This window comes from Alosa alosa, chromosome 3 (genome assembly GCF_017589495.1).
Source record: "Alosa alosa isolate M-15738 ecotype Scorff River chromosome 3, AALO_Geno_1.1, whole genome shotgun sequence".
Classification (NCBI taxonomy): Eukaryota; Metazoa; Chordata; class Actinopteri; order Clupeiformes; family Clupeidae; genus Alosa; species Alosa alosa.
The window spans coordinates 12,292,016-12,316,219 of record NC_063191.1 but is presented as its reverse complement, the minus strand read 5'-3'; the positions used below and the strand labels follow the sequence as shown (position 1 = coordinate 12,316,219).

The window sequence follows — 24,204 nt, the reverse complement described above, 5'->3', positions numbered from 1 at the left end:
TGGATGGATGGATGGATGGATGGATGGATGGATGGATGAAAAGCAAATAAAAAACAGGGGCAAAATGATCATAATAACTGTTTTCAGACATGTCCTCCACACTATATGTGGATCTTTGTCAAACGGATGTCCAACCCTTTGGGTGATTCAGATATGATGCTTACGTGCGGACATAAACAGAATCTCTGCGTGGTTGAACACGCACATGAACAGAATCTCCACATGTTCTTCGCTTCTTTCAGACATGAGCTCATTTACATGTTGTCCATCCGAAATATTAGGAGGGGAGTAGTGTATGAGCCGGCTAAGTTCGGAGTTCCAAATGTCGGTTATGTTGTTCTGATATAAGACCCAACCGCTTGACATCCGCAGAACATGCAGACTTACACCTGTGTCTGAAAGCAGCTAATGAAACTGTCCCCACAACAGCTTGAGATGTACAAACAAAGACAATGATTAAGGGAGCACAAAATGCTGTGTGTGTGTGGTGGTCATGGAACAAAATGCTGCATAACTGCACACAGAGTCCTGGCCTGACCGATGACTGGCTGACTGCTCCCCACTGCCACCTCACTGGGGCTCGACTGGGGACTCACTCACTCAGTCAGTCACTCAGTCAGTCACTCAGTCAGTCATTCAGTCGTACATACACTCACTCATTCATACATACATTCACTGATTCATACACTCACTCACTCATACATACACTCACTCACTCACACACATACTCACTCACTACATACACTCACTCATTCATACATACACTCACTCATTCATACACTCACTCACTCATACACACTCACTCACTCATACATACACTCACTCATTCATACACTCACTCACATACACTCACTCATTCATTCATACGCTCACTCACACTCTTACAGATTCACTTGCTAACTTCATTGAGATATAACTGGAAAAGAAATGGGCGTAAAAAACAAGAGAGCAGAACTGGAAGAGAGCAGAAGAGAGAAAATGAGACTGGAGACACAAGAAGAGTTTAAACAAACAATCAAAATAAACAAAAATAATCAAACAAAAATAAACAAAACAAAAATAAAACAAAAATAATCAAAAGAAGATGAAGAGACAATCACAGGTAAACATAAAAGGTGGACCCACAGTCGACATTCAGGAAGGCAGAAAGAAAGAGATAGACTGACACAGAGAAAGATAAAAATGAAAGGAAGGAAGGAGGAGAGAAGACAAGGACCATTAAACTTTAGAGTTCCGGCCTCAATGGACATTTGTGGGTCACATCCCCCTGAAAAAAGTATTATTATAAAACTCCAACAAAGGAGAAAGTTAGAGGCCCCAGGAGCACGCGACTAATCTCCTCCTTCTCTTCATTCATTCTTCCTCCTCTCTTCCCCTCATGTCTCGTCTCCTCCAGTGAGCCAGAACAGAGTCTCAGACGCGTCAGCGGCAGTGGGTCAGAGAGGCTGGGTCAGGTGTCCAGGGACACGCACTAAAGGTTGCATGCGTTTATCAATGTTGGTTTAAAACTCTACAAGTGACGCTTTAGGTAGCATGGGCGTGACTTAGTATAGTGTTTATGTGTGTGTGGGAGTGTGAGTGTGTGTGTGTGGGTAGGTGTCTACCTAAAGTCTAATCTAAAATAGAATGTGTGTGTATGTGTGTGTGTAGGTAGGTAAGGGGATGTCTGGACTAAGACAGAATGGGGCCATCTAAACGAAAGATAGTCAGACAAGAACAGGGAACAGGCCCACTGTGGAACCCAATCTCATGAAAAGTACCTGCAGTGCACACCTGAGCAGGCTTGACACTCACCTAAACTTCCACCAGAACTTTTACACCTGTACAACTCACACACATACACACACACACACACACACACACTATACTACAGGTACTCACGACACGCACAAACTATATTTTCTGATGTGTTCCACCCCATCGTCCTAATTTGGTGGGTTTAGCTCTCTGTGGGTTCCGGCATGTTCCGGGTTCTTGCCCTGAGGTGATATTGTCCATCATAGCGGAGTGGTGGGGGTTCTGGACCCAGGGCAGAGGTGCAGTGTTTGGTGGAGGCAGAACAGTGAGATCAGCGGCGGATGGACTGAGGTGGACTGACAGCTGGGCTCCGGACACAAAGCCTGCAGGACTTTCTGGTGGAAAGCACCGGAAGCCTCCAGCCAAACACAGACACTGGCACCGTTCCAATCAGCCCCCCTCTGCCCCACCCCTCCTCTTTCGTTTTTATTTTCCTGTTTCATCGTCGCGCCATCACTCTCACTGTATCCCTCTCTCTCTCCCTCCCTTCCACCTCCCACTCACTCTCTCTCTCTCTTTCATTCTCTCTTTCTCTCTCATTCTCTCTTTCTTTCCATACCCTCCAAATATATCATGTCACATTCCTGTCAGGCTTGGCCTTTGTCTCCCACACAGTGATGACATAAGTGCAATCAGATACAGTGGAAGACCCAGAGAAATAAAAAGAGAGAGAGAGAGAAAGAGAAAGAACAAGTGAAAGAGAGAGATGGTGGGATCACAGACAAGAGCGCGAGAAAGGCAGACAAAAGGGAAGCAGAGAGGCAATAGTAGGAATCAAATCAAGTCCTCTCCTCTCTGCTGCATTTAAAAGAGGAGCTTATTTTTCTTTTAACAAGAGTGCGGGACAAACTGCCTGACAAGCCCCTTGTGGTTTCATAATCTCCAGCCAACAGTCATTAAATGACATTAGGAGCGTGTAGCAACAGCCCGAAGGTGGACACTTATCTGGCTCCGGTTAGCAGCGGCGCCGGGGCCTTTTTCCCTGCGAGGGCGGAACAGCGTAGCGGGGAGCCCATGGAGGAGTGACGCTAGTGATGGCGATGCATAATTAAAATGTCATTGCCCACACGGGCTGTTGAGACGGACAGACCGGGAGGGGGAAGAAGGGGACTTTACTTTTACCTCCGCCAGGACTATGCTAATGCTTTTTCCTCAGCCCTCCTCGCGAGAGCACCACAGATGCTAAGCACGCTCGCTCGCTAGCGCTGGTGAATAGTCGATGGCGGTGGGCTGGCGCTACTCTGTGAACAACGCTAATTTCGATTAGTGCACTGGCCATTATAGTCAAAGTTGCATCGCAAATGGCCATTATAGTTGAAGGTGTGCCTTGTGTCAGTCACATCTTATGTGCAGTGCATCACACCTCTGATTCTCACATGCCATTGTTTCATGTGATGACTTGACAGCCTTCTTTAACAAGCTCACAAACACAGAGAAGAGTGCACAAACATGGATATATTTACACCTTTGCACAAACAAACATATTCAACGTAGAAAGAACGGAGGAGATTCAGATAAGAGAAACAAGGGAGGAAAATAGACACACATGGGCAGAAAAGAAAGATATATATAGAGAGAATGTGTGTGTGAGAGAGAGAAGGAAAAAGGGAGCAAAAGAGAGAGAGAGAGAGAGAGAGAGAGAGAGAGAGAGAGAGAGAGAGAGAGAGAGAGAGAGAAGATAGGCTGGTCAGCTGTCAGCTGTAGAGACCCATGCTGAGAGAACAGACCTCCATATGGCCCTAACAAACCAAACCTACCACTCCCTTTACACACGCACGCACACACACCAACATCCAACACACACGCACACACACACACCAACATCCAACACACACACACACACTCTAGCGAAGGTGGTGGAGGAGGGCTGGTGGGTGGCTCCAGCTGGGTGGGTGTCACCTCCCCTGGAGGAGACCCTGGAGAGCCACTAAGCTGCTGATGCCATCACACTTGTTTAGGTGTCAGAGGGCTGTTGCTGCCACCGCACAGAGTACTGATGCAGCAACATTTGACAATGTGTGTGTGTGTGTGTAGAGATCAGCAGTACTTGCAAATGCTATTTGGTACTTGCGCGCACGCACGCACGCACACACACACACTAGGGCTGCACGATTATGGCCAAAATGATAATCACGATTATTTTGATCAGTATTGAGATCATGATTATTTATCACAATTATTAATTAATTTTAGTGACAAAAATATTTTTTCCCTAAACATATTGGACTTACTATCTGGCTCATCCAAATTCTTCCCTTCACATTTACTCCCCTAAATTACTGCAAATATAGACTTGACTCACGACTTCCAAACAAATTTTTTTGTGCAATTTTTGTGCAATACTTTGTTAGTATTTGGGAAGCGTTAGCGACCCACGGACGCATCCTCTAACAGCTCCCCAGTAGCCAGTTAAGCTCTGCTTCTTGTTCCTGAGTTTAATCGGCTTAGTCAGGGTTTCCAAACTTTTTTTGACTCAAAAGGACCATGTAGGAATAAATTGAACTTCATGTAATTCTTATATTTTTTCTTTGTTTATTAGCGGGTAATGAAATGTGTGCATGTCTGTGTGCGTATGTATGTGAGAGTGGTTGATTGGATTGAGTATGGGCACAGGTCTGTCTGTCCCACCTACAGGATCCTGGAGGAGGTTGCTGAAGGTGGAGCCCAGGGGATGACCTTAAGAGCTGTAGGGCGCAGCTTGTGGGCGTGGCTGAGAAGGGCATACAGTCTTTTGACCGTGCTGCTGTGCTGACTTTGGACTTGGACTTAATAGAAAGCCTTATAGTGTTTACTTGTTTTACTTTACCACAACTGTCAACAATAAATGGTCAGAAGGGACCGACTTGGAACAAAACCACTACTCCTCATCATTTAACAGGCGTCAAGACTAGGATCCACTCAGCCACAAGTGGTAGACAAAATAGGAAAAACTTATACGCTACTACAGACCACATTGGGTTTTGACATTTTTTTGAAGTTTGAAAACACACTAATAATAATAATAATAATAATAATAATAATAACATCATGTATTATTTAAATGGCGACTTAATTTCTTAAGAAATACTGTTAATTTGATGCTGTTTAAATCATTTATAAATGGTGCATTGTCACTTTAAGACTCTTTAGTGCTGTGCCCTCTTACATTTTATAATGGTCAGTAGTGGGAACTACTGTTGCCATCAACTCTCTCCCTCTCGTGCACTCAAATCGGCTCCCAAATGGAGTAGCATAACATAGTTAGATCTGCTGCTATGGAGATACTATCTATCTCGATGTAACAAGCTGTTTTTGACATTGACATTGTAAACGTTGTCTAAGAAGAGTGTTAAAAAGTTTTGCAGTAGCCTAAAGTTGACCACAAGCGTAGTCTATCGCTGGAAAAGAAATAGCGAGCAGCCTATGATAAACTAATAAATGCTTTCGGCGGGCGAGATTGAAGTCGTGGCGGGCCGCAGTTTGGACACCCTGGTTTTAGTCATTTGTTGATATGTAAACCACTGGCCCATGTAGGCTACATTTTCATTATTGCTCACTTTCGTTTTTCGTAGGCTGTCTTGAAAGCTTCGCATATGCATTGTAGGTTTACTTGTATGCTATAAAAAACACATGAATAAATGAACAAATCCGTCGTTAGCTCAACACTTATTATAGGCTATATTGGAGGCAAACAAAGGACTAAAAGTTAACGTGATAAAAAAAAAAGGCATGTGTGGTTTTACGTCATGTGATGTGTTTCCCGCGGTATGAGTTGGTTTGCTGCTTATGTTTTTTGGTTAACTTCACTTGCCTTAAATCCGAAATATTTTTGAACAACGGATGATCCGTTTGAGGACAAGCTCTTGGCCTTCTGCTGCGCCACATACCACACATTTGATTTTTTGATGCGTCGTTTTTGAATAATCTAACTAGCCTACTAATAGTTAACATAATGCTATTAGTCCACAGTGCATCAAACTGAACAGTCCATCAGGCTGAGCAGTGCAGGAGCAGCTGTCATTAATGCTTGGAAGCTGCATGCAGGCACATGGTCAGACAAGTTTAAAGAGCACTTGATTTGCTTTGTAGCGTTCGTTCTATAGGTTACCAGGTTGGTTCTATGGATAGACCACGCATTTTAAAATATCGCTCGATCCGCGCAAATTTGATCATTAGGAAGCCAAAATCATGATGATTGATTAAAATTCGATTAATTGTGCAGCCCTAACACACACACACACACACACACACACACACAGAGAATCAGAATAGGTGAGAGCATGTGTGTATTTTTTGTACTGTAGCTTGAATGCTAATCCTCATTTAGTAAGTGGCTTTGAATTGAAGCGTCTGCTGCATGAATAAATGTGATGCAAAATGTGCTTTGTTCTTCTCCCGCAGATCAACCAGTCAGCCTGCTCAGACGATTAATCAGGGCCGCCACTACCTGTGGCGCGGGCACAGGTGGGGTGGCACCAGCACCCGCCACGACCCGGCCCAAGGCTCCCAGATGCCAACGGCCTGACTGATCAGTGGAGCTATTAGGGCCACTGCTGACCTGCCCCGGGGCAATGGGCTGGGGGGGGTGGGCAGGCAGGTGGGCAGGCGGGCAGTGCCAGGGTTAGCGGTTTTAAACCTGCGCTAGTAGTGGTGCTAAACCTGCTGACTTGTGCACAGAGGAGTAAGGTTTCCTCATACAGCTTTAATAATTGATGACACAGTAGGGCATGCATCATCATGCAGAGGTCTGTTGATAAAAAAAAAAAAAAAAAACTCAATATTGGCATGGTGTATTTGTCCACAAAGAAAAGTGCTACACCAGGAGACTGAATACAGCAGATATGTGGCATTTCTGGTAGCATTTAATTTTAATTACACTCTTTATAATGCTTTACATAATATACTAAATTGTATACCTAATTGTTCAGGTCACAAAACCTAATTTGATTTGCTGTGTTTTACATTCAATTTAAAAACTGTGCCAATCCACAGGCACAGACAGAGAGGGAGAGAGAGGGAGAGAGAAAGAGAGAGAGAGAGAGAGAGAGAGAGAGAGAGAGAGAGAGAGAGAGAGAGATTCTCCTCCACTTCCTCTCTGCTCCTCCGCACTCTGAGACAGAAACAAAAGAAGCTGATGAATATGTGGTTTACTGATGGTGCTTTATTGAAAAGAATATTGAATATTGTCATAAAATGGAACAGAATAGATTTAGAATAGAATAGAGCTGACTCTGAGGCATTCTTGTGTGAAGAATAGAGTTGACAACTAAAAGGACTCATTCTTTTCTGTCCAACACAGAGGCAGACATCAGTGGCTGTACCGCATATCCATGGTGAACGTGGTGAAGGGGAAGCTCTGGTTTGAGGAAGTTGGTGGCTGGTCTATTTAAGGGTGATCAGAGGTCACTGGGGTGTTCCAAGCATATTATGATGTATCATAATCTGGTCAATAAAAAAATAAACCATTGTTTTGCTAACAATTTAATATTGTAGTCTATAACTGATTTGGTGTTATAAAATATTCTTATACTAACATTACCTCATCCCTGTTCTCCGAGTTGGTGACAATTACATGCTCCCTACCAGCAGAGGTGCTAGAGAGCCAAAATGCTTCTGAGCTGCATTACATCATAGGTTTGCCGGGAGGTTTTATAACGCAAACCTGAAGGTGCTATGTTAATAAACAAACCGCTCTCCTTTAAAACCACTGGTGCAGTTTTATTAATGAAAGGTTAGCTGTGAGCAGGTGTTTTATGCTGTGCGGATATGTTAAGCCTCTACCTCTCCCTGGTGATGTCTGGTCCACTCCAGACGGCCTGTGATGGATGAGGTGGACAAACCTAACTCTGCATGCAGCACACAGTGTGCACGCACGCACGTACAGGTGCACACACACCCCTCTCTCTCTCATGCGATATGTTCCTTGTTGCACTCACACATGCATCCTAATGTGAGTCATATTTCAACTCTTTTGGTCATAACACATTACGCCTACTTTCTCTCTCACACACAGTGTCTGTCCATCCATCTCTTTTGCACTTCAAACTTCTCCAGTCTCTTGCACCTCTCACTTTCTTTCTTTCCACTCCTCATTATCTCTCTCTTGTTGCCAGTCCCTCCATAATCCCCACAACACAACTGCAACACCAAGCGATCAATCTGTCCCACTGCTAGTTCCACGGCTGGTGGAATATGTCCGCTGGCAGTATGTGCTTGTGGGACGATAGCTGTAAAAAAGTGACTAAGTCAAACGCAGCTTCTCACACACGGACACACACAGACACACACACACACACACACACACACACACACAGAGAGAGAGCCAGGGCCACAGCCACAGCACAGCTGACGGCAGAGCAGGACTGCAGAGGCTCTCTGCAGCTCATAAAAAGCATCATGAACCACGGGACAGACTGAACCAGCACGGCATGACTTAAACTCACATCGACCCCCTCTAGGACAACCAATGAGAGGAGAGCACCACAACACAGTGTGGGACAACAGAACACAACACAAGACTGAGACACAACACAACACAACAGAACACAAGACTGAGACACAACAGAACACAACACAAGACTGAGACAACGGAACACAACACAAGACTGAGACAACATAACACAAGACTGAGACATAACACAACACAAGACTGAGACACCACAACACAAGACTGAGACACAACACAATACAACACAAGACTGAAACAACAGAACATAACACAAGACTGAGACACAACACAACACAACACAAGACTGAGACACAACACAACACAAGACTGAAACAACAGAACATAACACAAGACTGAGACACAACAGAACACAACACAAGACTGAGACAACGGAACACAACACAAGACTGAGACAACGGAACACAACACAAGACTGAAACAACAGAACACAACACAAGACTGAGACACAACACAACACAAGAGTGAGACACAACAGAACACAACACAAGACTGAGACAACGGAACACAACACAAGACTGAGACACAACACAACACAAGATTGAGACAACAGAACACAACACAAGACTGAGACACAACACAACACAAGAGTGAGACACAACACAACACAACACAACACAAGAGTGAGACACAACACAACACAAGACTGAGACAACAGAACACAACACAAGACTGAGACAACGGAACACAACACAAGACTGAGACAACAGAACACAACACAAGACTGAGACAACAGAACACAACACAAGATTGAGACACAACGGAACACAACACAAGACTGACAACGGAACACAACACAAGACTGAGACACCATCACACAACACAAGACTGAGACACAACAGAACACGACACAAGACAACTCAAACCTGCAACATGACACAACACCACCAAACACAACACAGAGCTTGCTAAGCTCATAGAAAGAGTCATGCACTAAAGCTGCATACATCACAGCAATATTCTGCCTTACAGCATTACACTGCAATAGAAAACATGACACAAAGTGTGATAGATCAAACATACCACATCAGGGCTGCAACAACTAGTCAATTAGTTGTCAGCTATTAAATTAATCGCAAAGGATCTTGGTAACCGCTTAATAGGTTTGTGTCTTTTTCGTTTTTCATTTTTAAACTATATTTTCAGCTTTACCTACCGAAAAAACAAGGCATTTGAGGACATAATATTGAAATTCAGAAACACTGATAGACATTCTTTCACTACTTTCTGACATTTTATCGATCAAACAACTAATTGATTAATCAAGAAAATAATCAACAGACTAATCGACTGTGAAAGTAACCGTTAGTTGCAGCCCTATACCACGCGTTGTAAGACTGTACACAGAACAAGCCAAACACGGTGTGATGGACCACACAGCCCACCCCAGCTTGGTTAAGACTGAAGAGTGGGGTGAGAGGATAAGTTTCTGCCTTCTCCAAGATGAGCTTGATAACACACCATGAGCGGCTACACACTTAAGACGTATGTGTTGCGAGCCTCCTCCCATGCACAACATCCATCAGGGCGAAAGCGCTTGGCCAATCTGCCACTGCTGCTGGCCCTCGGGGCCCGAAGGAGCTGTGCTTTAGTGCTTTGTGGCCTCTGGAAACATCTGCAGCTGAGCAAAACCGCCACCTCAAAGCAAACCACACTGTTACTGATGAGTTGTAGCCATCTCCTGAAGGGAGGAGCCACCTGGAAAAACCGGCTGGGTTTTAGCATCACAGTGCTAACAGCTGGCGGGTGCTGTGCTATCTTGGGCAGACACAACACAACACACCACACACTACACACACTGGATGAGTGGAGTGTGAGCGGGACGCTAGATAACTGCTGACTCCAGTACAGGTGTGCAACCAGTCACAGACCTTATAGATACACTGGATCAGTGTTGAGCTACTAACCAAAACAAGGTGTGACTCACTCCCACACTACTGTCTGACCACACACACACACACACACACACACACACACACACACACACACTCTTAGCAGACACTGATATCTCACTCCTACTATCAGTCTCTGATAATGAATGAGGGCTTGAATTACTCAGCTATCGATATGAATTGAGCTCCGAGCCTTCAGTGGCAGGGCATTATGGGGGAAAAGGCGGCGGCACCATAAAGGGCTTGGCGTCCAGCAGTCAGTCGGTGTTGTAATGCACTTGGGAAAAGAGAGAGAGAGCGAGAGAGAGCGAGAGAGAGAGAAAGAGAATGTGAGGGGCCACACTGTATTTCATCACAGACATTTATGATCCAGCCCTGGCTAGATTCATGACTAGGGACACAGGGGACCAGGGAGAAATCGATAGATAGGCTTTCACCCTCTCCCCCTCCACCCTCTCGCCCCTCCATTTTGTTTCTAATTATTCACAGAGAAACAATATTTTGACAGCCTTGTTTTTTTTTCTCTCCTTTTCCCCTTTGTCTCTTTTTTTTTGCAGCAAACATGAGAAGCGCCAAGCTAAAAAAAAAAAAAAAAAAAAAAGCAGGCGGGCCTACAAGCAGGAGGGCTTTTGAGTCGAGAGGCATCGATGAGCAGAGGGGACGGTCGATATCAGCCAGCAGAGAACTTCTGCCCCCATCACTACAGGATGGAACCGAGGCCCCCATCACTACAGGATGGAACTTCTGCCCCCATCACTACAAGATGGAACTTCTGCCCCCATCACTACAAGATGGAACTTCTGCCCCAATCACTACAGGATGGAACTTCTGCCCCCATCACTACAGGATGGAACCGAGGCCCAGAGGAAGAGGAGAGGGACCAGTGATGAGGCTGGTATGAATGAGCGAGTACAGTCATGAAAAGGCGTAGCAACAGAGAAAGAGACATCTTGTGTGTGTGTGTGTGTGTAAGTGTAAACTGACTGCTCAAATGTCGTGTTGTGGATACGTGTTGGCTTCAAAAGTATAAGATCTGCCTGTGAGGAAAACAAATAAACACAGAAAAATAAACACAATTGCCGTGATGCGACCATGGCAACAGACAGCCTCTCGTCTGGAGAACACCTGAGATGGGCTCGAGTCGCCCAGGCAACAGGAGGCAGACAGTCTGATGTGCTCAGTGCGTCATCAGGTGAGGAGTGCAAAGACGCACTGGCAAAGACACACTGGCAAATGCATACACACACACACACACACACACACACACACACACACACACACACACACACACACACACACACACACACACACACACACACACACACACACACACACACACGGACAGACAAAGACAAAGCACCGACACACAGAGAACACACAAAAAATCCCTAGCCAGAGCAAATGTGAGAAGCTCATACTAAGCTCACTCTGCAGTGCAGAACCATGTAAAGCTCACTCCCATACAAACGTAGCAGCAGAGAGTCACTGTGAGAGAGAGAGAGAGAGAGAGAGAGAGAGAGAGAGAGAGAGAGAGAGAGAGAGAGAGAGAGAGAGAGCGCTCGGGCCTGCAGCCCCAGGTGTGCGTAATCAGAGGAGACAGTAGGCACCTGCCCGAGATGAGGTAGTATTCATTTCATGTGCTGTGTGGAAAGTACTTTTTTGGCTTCTCTCTGTGTGTGTGTGAGAGTGTGTGCGTGTGTGTGTGTGTGTGTGTGTGTGTGTGAGTGAGGGAGTGTCTATTCCTCTCTCCCTCTCATTCTCCGTTTAACCTCAGCCCCTCTGACACCACCTCTGTCCCTCTCTATCTCTCCACCTTTCTCTCATCCCCTCTCTATCCCTCGCTCTCTGGCCGCAGCAGAACTGCACTAAAGGTCTGTGCTGGAGGCTCACTGCGATTTCCTTCTGATACCTGCTGCTAATTGTCTTAATGTGTCTGGTTTCACAGGAGGTCCTGTGGAGGCATTAGTGTGGGCTACTGAAGAGGCACTGTGGAGGAAGCATGCTAGTCGCGATGGTTGGTGTTGGTGGACTGGTGTTTATAGTTAGATGCAGAAGACAGACAGCAGGGGTGAAGTGCTAAGGTTTATAGTTGGGAATTGTGCGTTTGTGCGTGCATGCGTTTTAATGCGTAGAGTTTTAATATAAGAAAAAGCAAAGGAATGGGATGGAAGAACCTGAAGAGCTGGTGTGGGTGAAAAAAAAACGGCTCTAATGCAATTTCTCCCTCTCCTTTTGCCTCCTTTCTTTCTGGAAAATTACAGCGTCTCGTCTCGGTGCGCCTGGCCTGCCTCTGCAATCAGGGGCTTTGCAGAGGGATAATTTTACGACTCAACAACTTTTTTCATACCCTGTACACCTACAGAAAAGCAAACAGAAATGAATAAGCGAGAAAAAACCTCACACAATCCACTGTGCGCCTCCACAGAAAGACATTAGCTCAAAGTGGACTTTGGTGAGTTTAACCTTTAACCTTTAAAAATAATAACAACAACAACATCATCAACAACAAGAACAAACACAGCAGAAAGATTGTGTTATCAAAGGAAACAGCTCTTCCCACCTTCACAACTGAAGAGAACATAAAAGCGCCATCATGGAGCAGAGGCTCTCTTGCACTCTTCCCTCTATCCTCTCTCTGTTTCTCTCTCTCTCTCTCTCTCTCTATCTCTCTCTCTGCACTGTAATAATCTTCCGAGGAGTCAATGAGACGGTGCTAGACTTAAAGAGCAGACCTTTGAATGACCCTACACCTCTAAATGTGGTGCTGAATGAGCCGGGTTGGACGACGGCCAAGGCGCGATGGCGTGCGTCGCGTCGGTCGCGGCGCAGTCTTGCAAGGCATGCGTCGCGTCGCGGCGCATGGCAGATGTGTGTGTGTGCTTAAAAGAGAAAGAGTGTGTTTTTTGTGTGTGTGTGTGTGTGTGTGTGTGTGTGTGTGTGTGTGTGTGTGTGTGTGTGAGTGTGTGTGTGTGTGTGTGTGTGTGTGTGAGTGTGTGTGTGTGTGTGAGAGTGTGCTTAAAAGAGAAAGAGTGTGTTTTTGTGTGTGTGTGTGTGTGTGTGTGTGTGTGTGTGTGTGTGTGTGAGTGTGTGTGTGTGTGTGTGTGTGAGTGTGTGTGTGTGTGTGTGAGTGTGTGTGTGTGTATGTGTGTGTGTGTGCTTAAAAGAGAAAGAGTGTGTTTTTGTGTGTGTGTGTGTGTGTGTGTGTGTGTGTGTGAGAGAGAGAGAGAGAAAGAAAGAGAGAGAGAAGGGGGGCAGAGATGGAGGCAAAGTGAGACTGACTCTTGAGATGTTTACACATGAGCTGCCTCTGGAAGAAACAGAAGCCTTATGTGCTTCAGGCCCATACTGCCCGCGCCTACTCACTAATGAATCACAGAGATGGGGGAAGAGGGGTAAGCTAGACACAATGGCTGAGTAGTAAAAAGAGGAAGGGAGAATAAGAAAAAAAAAAAAAAAAAAATGATGGAGAGAAAGGAGAAAGACAGAAAAAGAGGAGGCAGAGACGGAAAGAAAGACACAAAAAAGAGAGAGTGTGTGTGTGTGTGTGTGTGTGTGTGTGTGTGTGTGTGTGTGTGTGAAAGAGAGAGAGGGTGAAAAAGCAAAAGAAAACATACTGAATGTGACTCTAGCCGCCAAATGAGATTTATCCAGCCTCGCTGCGGGAGAGGAAAAATCGCAGCAGCGTGGAGAAGCAGCCGGAGCTAACCTCAGAGGACACACACACGCACACACTTACACACACACACACATATAACACACACACACACACACACAGTAGACACAGCAAAAGAGCCAGATAACTAAGTCCAAACTACAGCACCTGCTTGTAGAGTTACGGTTCCCTTCCTCTCAACTACCCACACAGGAGTTCTCACACACACACACACACACACACACACACACACAGACAGGAGTTCACACACACACACACACACACACACACAGGAGTTCACACACACACACACACACACACACACACACACACACACACACACACACAGGAGTTCACACACACACAGACAGGGAAAGAGCAGTCAGACCTGTGTCTTTAGACAAGCAGGGCCTCACATATATGTAGAAAGAAGCATTCATTTGTCCCATGAAACGTGTAAATCTGATAGCATAAGAATCCTGGCAATGCACTTTTGTAACCACATGGCAACATCCACAACCCAGGAGAGGGAGTAGGATCCGTAGCCTGCCTCTGTAGCAGTCTCCAGCTTAGGTGGTGAGAAAAAGTTGTTTAGAAATGACTTTTCTGAGAATTTGCTGAGGACAACTACAACTACACATCAATTCATTTAATAAGGTTGCAGAAATTGTAGAAAAACACATTTTGTTTCTATATAAAAGGTTTCTACAAAGTCTGCCATTCATTTTTTCCGCAGTGAAGGAAATTAAATATGTGGCATGGCATTCCTAAACTACCTCTGCCAAAAGCCCTTCACTGTTATGTATGTGCACCTTCTGAAGTACAGTAGAGGACTATGGCTAGGTGCCCAAAGGTACTCTTCCAGGGATGAAGACCTCCTCCACAGTGCGGGCAAAGATCACCTGCTTCTTCCCTATGGTCTACACAGCTTCCATTTAGCACCCAGTACACATTGACTTGTGATGATACATGAGGAAACCTTTTAAGCAATGTTGCTGGGCAACTACATAAATAGTTCACAACACTGACACAACTGGTTCCAAGTGTTCTGATGGGATGATTGTGACAATTAGCATTATGCTGATGATTGAACTTAACCACAATACTCAGGAACAGTGCCCAACCACAATAATCAGGAACAGTGCCCAGCAACACTGCTCAAAAAAGTCCTTTGTGTGTCATCAGCTTCAGGCATATTTTGATTCACAGCTTTTTACTCTACACTGCCTCAAACTGGTATGATCAGTGGTGGAGCTGGGTGATTTCAGTCTCTGTCAGCAATCACCGGCTGTTTCACCTTTCTTTTGACTCAGTATTGGGTTAAGACAGAGGAGGGACCTGACAGACAGAAGACTGCCTGGAAAAGAATGTTTTATCATCACATCTGTCAGGACCGGACTCTCCCACACCCATTCAACACTGTCCCGGTGCACACTACAGACCGTGAAGCTGTGTGGAATTCTCCTTTTTCTTCATTAGTTCCAAAACTCTGTGGGCTTAGCGTGTGTGTGTGTGTGTGTGTGTGTGTGTGTGTGTGTGTGTGTGTGTGTGTGTTTTAATCACCGCTGCAGTTGAGCAGCCCTCCATCTCTCTTCCCTGGAGTAGTTGCTTTTCCAGTCCAAGTGTGACTGCGCTGTCCGCTTCAATTTTATCTCTCCTTCATTTCCGCCCCCTTGCTTTGCCTTCCTCCGTCTTCCTCTCTCTCCCTCCATCTCTCTCTCTCTCCCTCCCTCCCTCTCTCTCTCTCTCTCCCTCTCCCGGGCTTTTTGCATTTTTGCCCTGCTCATGCTTCTGTTCCTTCTGCCCCAAATCTCTCACCCTGTCTCTCTTTCCTCACAGCCTTCAATGGACTCACTCCATTTTTTTCAATTACTTTTCCTTCAGTTGATGTAGAGGCTGTTCCGACCGTCCAAAGCACCAATAAGGATGTTGCCAATACTCCTGTCCATACCATAGCTCTCCACTGCATTGGATAGCACATAAATAATGCATGGTGCTCGCATGACTGAACCGCAATTCCACTGTGTGAACTAAACCTTTAGCAAAATGCTCTATTAAAGCAAAACGGCTACCAAATTCAATTGTACTTATTTATGTGGCAAGGTTGAGGCATGAGCATTCCCCCATAGAATGGCCAAGGAAAAGAGCTGTTGAGTGCAATTATCACAACATAACCATTCAATTACAAAATCAGAGACAGTATTAAAATATAGTTAATTGCAAGGAAACAGTAAGCAGGATGAAGGCCCCGAGACCAAGACTAGTTGTCCTCAGGAGACACCTGTGTGTCAGCAGCAGACGTTGGCCTCCTGGAGTGGGCAGTCTGGACAGGAGAGGGCAGCGGGAGGGTTGTTTGGGGACTCTGCTTTGCCGTGCTGTCACCGTAGTGGCCACTAGCCAGAGCGAAGATTTAATGGAGGTGGAAATGGATCTGAGGTGGACATTACCACACAGACGCAACGAGAGCCAACCTCTCCGGTGGCCAAGCCTCTTTTAGCTGTACACGTGTGTGTGTGTATGCGTGTGTGTGTGTGTGTGTGTGTGTGCCAGTCAGGGTTATTAACTGTATTACCATTAATTTAGTGGGGGAAAGGACATTGCCTAAATTCCCTTCTTTACATACTCCACTACTTTTATCTGAATAAAAAAGGCAATTAAAAATCCTAATGTTATATACAGAGGCCAGCAGTATAATCCATAATATTATTTTTAATAAACCCAACAGGGACGTACACAGTCATTTGTGTATTTGTGACTCTTTTTTATAAACTTACATTCCTGGCCACATAGTTTAACCTTTCGCTGTTCAGCTGTCTAATACACAAAGCAAAGACAGATGGTATGGTAAGTGATCCCTGGAGCACATTGTGCATTTTAGGGCACAACACAATGAAGTGAATGTCAAGGGTATCATGTTATTAGAGGAGGGTGTGTTTGCTAAGGGCAGGGTAGTTTGTGTGTGGTGTGGTATGGTGTGTTTGTCTGTAACTATGTATGTCTGTTTTTGAATGTGTGTGTGTGTTTGTGTGCAGTTGTATCTGTGAGAAGATAATTGCATGTCAGAGACAAAACACAGAGGAAGAGCATGAGAGAAAGTAGAGAGAGTGTGGTGTGTGTGTGTATGTGTGTGTGTGTGTGTGTGTGTGTATGTGTGTATGTGTGTGTGTGTACGTGTGTGATTTATGATACTCTCTCCTCTGTGTTAGCTCATGGGAAGGATAAGAGACTTCAAAGCAGCTCACTGGACAGCTGCAGGCCTACGGCTAATTCACTGGGTGAGCAAATCAGTCACCGTGTGTATGATTGTGTGTGTGTGCGTGTGTTGATGTGTGTCTGTGTGTGTGTGTGTTGATGTGTGTCTGTGTGTGTGTGTGTGTGTGTGTGTGTGTGTATCCAGGAGCTTTCATGTAATACTATCTGTATAAAGTCATATATCTATCTTTACATTTGATAAGCTTATCTTTTCATACATATGTACATATACATATATATATACACACCTATATATACATATATATATATATATATATATATATATATATATATATATATATATATATATATATACACACACACACACACACACACACACACACACACACACATATATATATATATATATATAGACAAACATGTCTGTGTGCATGTGTATTGGCCTGTATCTCATGCACATACAGTGGAAGGCTAGGAATGCTAAGATAGTCAAAGGCTTATGTAGACCATCTGAAAAGCTCAAAAGGAAATGAGTCTAAAATCCAGCAGAACACTGTGGTAATACCAGGCCTCGGGCTGACGAGAAAGGGATAGAGAGAGAGAGAGAGAGAATGACTAAAGCTGGGAAAGAAAAAAATGACTATGTATCTAAGTGAAGGAGAGGGAGGGAGAAAGAGCGAGAGAGAGAGGAGAGAGAGAGAGAGAGAGAGAGAGAGATGAGAATAAGTATGCCCTGCTGGTAGCCCTCTCAGGAGCACCGGGAGAGGGAGAGATTTGGGAAGCGTTTAGGGGTCTCAGCTCTAACCCCTGCCTGCTGTCACCAGACTCTAACCCCCATCAAGTAGGCTCTTCTCTCCCTCCCTCCATCTCTCACCCTCTCTTCATTTCCTTTCCTCCCATCCCTCCCTCCGATCACATCCGATATCCAGCACTTTTAACATCCCGCTCACGCCTATATGTGATGTGAGAGAGAGAGAGAGAGAGAGAGGGAGAGGGAGAGAGAGAGAGAGTGAGAGAGAGTGTGTGTGTGTGTGTGTGTGTCTCTCCTATGCTGAGATGAGACAGGAGAGCAGCAGTGGCGTTGTACTGGAGCGGTTCTAGTCGCCAGACTCTAACCTCCATCTCTCTCTCTTTCGCCCATCACTCTTGGACATTCCGTTCTTCTTCTTTATGTACTTTTGCCTCTATTAGATGTGTAGACCCTGTCTTCTCTCTCTCTCTCTCACACACACACCCTCACCCACACACACACACACCCCCACACACACACACTCCTCCCGAATGAGGAATGGTGTTCATCAGTCTGTGTAATCACTACCTGTCCCCAGGGGCTATGCTACATGTAATGGTGTGTCACCACACTGCACTGCACACCCCTGCGCTGAGCTAACACGGCTTTATTAACAACACCTAACGCCCCCCTTTTCCCTGCTCCTCCTCCATCCACTGGTGAAGATGGAGAGTTGCTGGTGACTGACAGTAACATGGTATAGATACAGGGGATTGGGTGGGGCTGGGTCAGGTAGACTCGACAGAGTTCAGCTGTAATGTCCACCCAGATGTCAGGCTTTTGCTGGTCAGCTTACAGACCCCCTCAAATCCTAGCAGTTCTCAAACGCAGCACCTGCTCACACTTTTTATTCATGCTTCCAATTGCTCTGCATACCTGTCCGAGCTAGCCAGTGGACACAGCTTTACTAGCGCATGATAATGACGATAGGTGCGCTCAGTCAGAGCAGGGTTGGCTAGAAGGTATAAAAGCCTCCTCTAGAGGCTCTAGGAGTAGATGTGAGAACCTGCGGCTGGAAGTACGGTCCAGCCCTGAATCATCTCACACAAGAAGCGTACTGTGTGTGTGAAGGCGCACTCAGACCCATACTGAGACCCACTCCGTGCGTACACTCCTCCTCCCTCTTCCTCCTGCTGCTGCTGCTGCACGCTACATGCCAGCTATTAGAGGCTCCCCAGGGACCCATTTAATTTGACCACTTCCGACCGCAGAGAGCAGAGCGCTTCCTCCGGCCGCCGTGGAGCTCGCTCAAGGTCACCCGCGGCTCCTCTTCCTCCCCTGTCCTCCTCCTCCTCTCTCAGAGAGTGTGGGCTCAGCAACTCTGTCAGGGCTCCTTAGCGTCTAGCCCGGCGCCTCGCTGGCACGCAATGCTAAAAAGGACCCCGATTGGTGGAGGAGACTTTTTTTTTTTTTAAGAGCCCACCTCAGAGCGGCTTCAGGGAGGCTTCTTGGACCTCGTCCAAGTTTCCTGGGTTTCCCCCACTTCCTGTGAGTCATCGGTTTTCTCCACACTTCTGAATGACTTGTGACTCTTCACAGGATGTCTCGATAGTCAGTTAGCCAGCCAGGCAGAAATGACAATGTTCTATAGCTCCGATGACTGATTTAAATGGAGGCACTTTGGTCTGTTTACACCAGGGATGCAAATGTACTCTCCACCATTTGTGCTACAGTACATAGGCATTAGGCACAGCCATTTTGAGAACTTCCACGCATGCCAGGAAGACATGAAGATATAGACAGACAGACAGAGAGTGCGACTGGCCAGAGAGGACTCCTTGCGCCCCTTACCTTCTGTGCTGAGGCCGGGACTGGAAGTGAATTTTGCCACGTCCACGATCTTCACCGCAAACTGTTGTCCTGTCTCTCTGTTGATGCATCGCCGTACCACACTGAACGGCCCCCTGCCAGACAAAGAGAGGGAGGAACAAGGGAGAGGAGAGAAAAAAAGTAATATGGTTAGTTTAATGTCTGTAATGTGAACTTGTTTGAATGATCAGGGCTAAGCAAATGGGGGGAATGAATTACTACTGTTTTTCCTGTTTATGCCACCTGTGAAATTGAAGTGCTTTATTATTCTATCGCCAGAAAATAGCATAACTACTTTCCCCTGCTATCGAGGGATGAAATAAAGCTCTTTTCGGCTCATATGGTTCTCAGAGGAAGGCAGTCGTAAAGTAAACAACCCAACACTGCATGATCTGTGCTTAGATTAGAGCTCAAGGAATCAGCAATACAACCACCTGGGCAGACATCATTCATCTGTGTCTATACAATAACTGAGTGAATTATGCTGACTTTACTACCTGCCTGGATATATATATATATATATATATATATATATATATATATGCTAGGCTTTTTAAACCGTCAGACAGTCACTTCAGTGATCCTAATCTCCAGGTGGCTCCCTGCAGACTGTGTGCTGAAATAGAAATCCTCAAATCCTTGACTTCATCTCCCCAGTACATTCACATGCGCTGACATTTGCATCAGAATCCACCACTAATAATTGCAGGAGTATTTGAGGCGTTTGGTTATGAACTCAGTCAGAGTGAACAAAGGACCACACACACACACACACACACACACACACACACACACACACACACACACACACACAGAATTATCTGGGAAATATGTAGTTTACGACTGGTATAATTCACCCCTCTGTTGAACCAAAATCACCAACCCATGGAGGTTATGACAATCCACACAAAATAAACATACCAAGAAAAATAACAACATATTGACACTTCCTGGTGCCTCGAGAGTGGCAATCCGCCAAGTGGTGAAAGCAGGAGGAAGGAGGAAGAGGAAGAGGAGGAAGAGGGAGAAGAGGACGAAGGTTTGCTTCAAAGTATACCCACACACTCAACCCTAACTAGACTACACATCGACAGAGTGTCAGCCAGAGAGACAGCCACGACAGCAGAAAATAACATGGAAGCATCAACAATAGCCAGGCTCCAGCAGCGATACTCCAGAGCTAATGTATACACAGTATTTATAGATGCCAGGAGGATGTATAGAAATAACTAGCGGCCGCAGAAGGAACAGGCGTCTAGAGATTGCAGAGATGGGATGCCAGAGCCTTAGCCTCAGGTTGCCTGGCCTCTTTCTAGAAAGGGAAGGCCTGCTTTATGTAATGCTGTGTAATGAAGAAGCAGTTTAACCTCTACTGACAGGTGGGGTCACGCTCCACTGTGCATAGCAGCTGTGAGTAATGTGTTTTAAAGTTTCCAGGCTCATATTTAGCCAGACATTTTGGGGAAAAGGTCTGATCTTGCACACATAAGAGCAACCAGGAAGTTTCCTGATGAATACTTCATGAGTACTGTAAAAACTCACCAAAGGACAGAAGACGTATGTTTTGTGGACAATAAAAGTTCTCCAGAGTGGAAATAAGATAATACAACTTAGATGATTAAAGGGCTGCAAAAGGTCCTACTATGAACCTCTTCAGAAAGTTCTAAGCAGAACTCTACAGAAGCCACAGACAACCCCACTATCTGATGACAGCACTAGTGTTTTATGTCTGACAGGATGGAGTGTTTCTCTCTTCCTCTCCTCCTCTTCTCGGTGCTTGATTAATACGGCCTCTCATTTTTTATTGTTTTAAATTTTAATGTTTTTTGGGGGTTGAAGGGAATGCAGAGAGTCAGGGAGGGAGTGTGATGGATGGAGGTCGTTTACACGCGCGCAATCCCGGCAGAGCTGCCATTTTCCCTCATGCCACAGCACAACAACTGACCCCTTCAGTTCCGGATTCCACTGGCCTATGCTACCCTCTGTTGAACTGCTACAAGATTTACAGGGCTACATTCTAGAACATCAGGGGTTCTTTGATTCCCCCCCCCCCCATTCAAGTTAAGTAGAACTCTTCAAAGATTGTTTTACAACTAATTTCATCATGATTTTCAGTGGTCTCTTTCAGGCAAAAGTCACCATTACCAATAAAGACATTTTCACTCTCACACACACACACACTTACACAATCTGTAAGCGTGTACTCATGTGAACACACGCTGCTCTCCCGTGGAACTTCAATCTTTCATTGGGGAACGTAAAAAGAAAAAAGAAAGAATTTCACTGCTTGAATGAGGCCGCGGCGCCCTTTTCCTACACCCAGCCCTGCAGAAATATCTTCACTTGATCTCACTGCGGCACCTAGGAGGATTGGATGCCTTAAAGTGTCTCTGTCTCTCTCATGCAGTTGTACAGAACCCTCCGCGGGCTCCTTTTGAATGATAATGAAGACAAATAAACAATGATTAGGAATGAACCCTGGCTGGCTGTGGGTCCCGTGTGACTACAGACTGAAGCGGGACCCAGACTGATCAACCCGCGCAAGCTGTGACTTTAAACATGCACACCTCATATGATATTGGCTCGCAGTCTAACTGCTGAGGAAATAGCACTACCTAACTTGACATTTTATTACCTGCTGCAGAGGTGTGTGTATATGTGTGTGTGTGTGTGTGTGTGTGTGTGTGTGTGTGTGTGTGTGTGTGTAAAATTTGATTACACATGACCTAATTCAGAGTGATCCATAGAGAATGTTGTGAATATGTGTGTGTTCCTTTAGGAATAAGTGTGAATACTTTAAGGCAATCTGTGTGTGTGACGGTGTGTATATGGGGAAAGAAACTCATTGAATGACTTTCTTCCTCTGTGTGCGATTATGCATGTGTGTGTGTGTGTGTGTGTGTGTAGGTAGAGGGCTTGTACTTTAGGGAAATGAACTTGGGAACTGAACCTGTGTGTGTGTGTGTGTGTGTGTGTACCCCATTAGGCTCCACACTATAACACTAGCAGGGTCATTCCCCCAGTGGGATCAGTGCCGTGTCACTGTGTCTCTCCTGTCGGTCTCCTGCTGGTTTAATAGGTTCCTCTGGCCCTCCCCTCCCCCTGCTCAGCCCTACCCACTGACCCGGCCCTGAACCTGGGGAGGGACGCACAGGCCCAGCCGCCTCGCTCGGTGGAGAGAGGGGAGAGGAGGAGGAGGAGGAGGAGAGGCCAGGCTTTGCCTAGTGGTTCTCCCCGATGTGTTGGGAGAACGCACTGAGAATGCACACGCACGCACACACACACACACACACATCACCGAATACACACTCTTATAACTATAAACACACTTTTTGTATGTTTTCTAAACACCACCATCTGACTGACAGCTAATGGAAACAACTGAATACGCACAACACACACGCATGCACACACTCAACACACCTGAGTTCACCTGCACGTTGGCCGACGGAAAAAAAAAAAAAAAAAAGGGAAACTATGAAGGCTAAACTTGACTCCGCTGAGCTGAGGAATTTCTGATGTGCTACGCAGACCATGTCCACAGACAGGTAACAGATGGAAAAGCAGATGGGGAAGAAACACTTAAAAAAAATAAAAACTCCAAACTCCTCTCAGATAAAACAGGAGCTACAGGTGAAACCACCAGTACAGGGAAGGGATGAGACCCAGGATCCACCACGAAAAAGAGAGAAGGAAAATGCTGGAACCTGAGTGTGTGTCGGTCTGTTGTGTTGTGTTGTGTTGTGTTGTGTTGTGGTCGTGTTGTGTTGGTCTGTTGTGAATGTTGTGTTGTGTTGTGTGTGTGTGTGTGTGTGTGTGTGTGTTGTGTTGTGTTGTGTGTGTTGTGTGTGTTGTGTTGTGTTGTTTTTGTGTTGTGGTGTGTTGTGTTGTGTTGTGTTGTGTTGTGTTGTGTTGTGTTGTGTTGTGTTGTGTTGTGTTGTGTTGTGTTGTGTTGTGTTGTGTTGTGTTGTGTTGTGTTGTGTTGTGTTTTCCTTGTGGTCGTGCCGTCTGATAAACATTCTGGTCCTGTCTCTTTGGCGGATGCTGATTGTGTTGGTGTTGTGTTGGATTACGTGTTGTGGTTTCGGGAGGAACTTGGTATGTTGTGTTGGAGAGGAGAGAGTGAGAGAGAGAGGGAAAGAGAGAGAGAGAGAGAGAAAGAGGGAGAGAGAGAGAGAGAGAGAGAGATGGCTGCTAAGAGAGTTGTGTTGTGTTGTGTTGTGTTGTGTTGTGTTGTGTTGTGTTGTGTTGTGTGGTGTGATGGGTGCAGTGTTGTGTTGTGTTGTGTTGTGTTGTGTTGTGTTGTGTTGTGTTGCATCCCCTGATAAGGCCACTGAGAGGGAGGGAGGGGGAGGCTAGTGTGTGTGTGTGTGTGTGTGTGTGTGTGTGTGTGTGTGTGTGTGTGTGTGTGTGTGTGTGTGTGTGGTCCTGTCTCTTTAGGATGCTGATGTGTGTGTGTGTGTCGAACACAACCTGCCAAAGCAGATGGTGAGCAGACCAAAGCGGCTTACTGTCGGGAGTGCTGTGGTGATGGTTTGAGGAGACTGGGGTGAGGGTGGGGGTGCCAGGCTTCCCAAAAGAACCTGAGGTGGTCGCAGACCCCTCC

At 45.7% G+C, this 24,204-nt stretch overlaps 1 protein-coding gene across 19 annotated transcripts in view; it reads right to left on the bottom strand.

The window, feature by feature from the left end:
• The window catches only part of caska (calcium/calmodulin-dependent serine protein kinase a), a 193,516-nt gene that overhangs the window by 93,896 nt on the left and 75,416 nt on the right, over positions 1–24,204 (bottom strand). For all 19 annotated transcript variants that reach the window (XM_048239918.1, XM_048239920.1, XM_048239925.1 and 16 more), the window contains exon 2: positions 19,581–19,693. In XM_048239918.1, the coding sequence (XP_048095875.1) occupies positions 19,581–19,693 (113 nt within the window). The remainder of the gene's footprint in view (positions 1–19,580; positions 19,694–24,204) is intronic.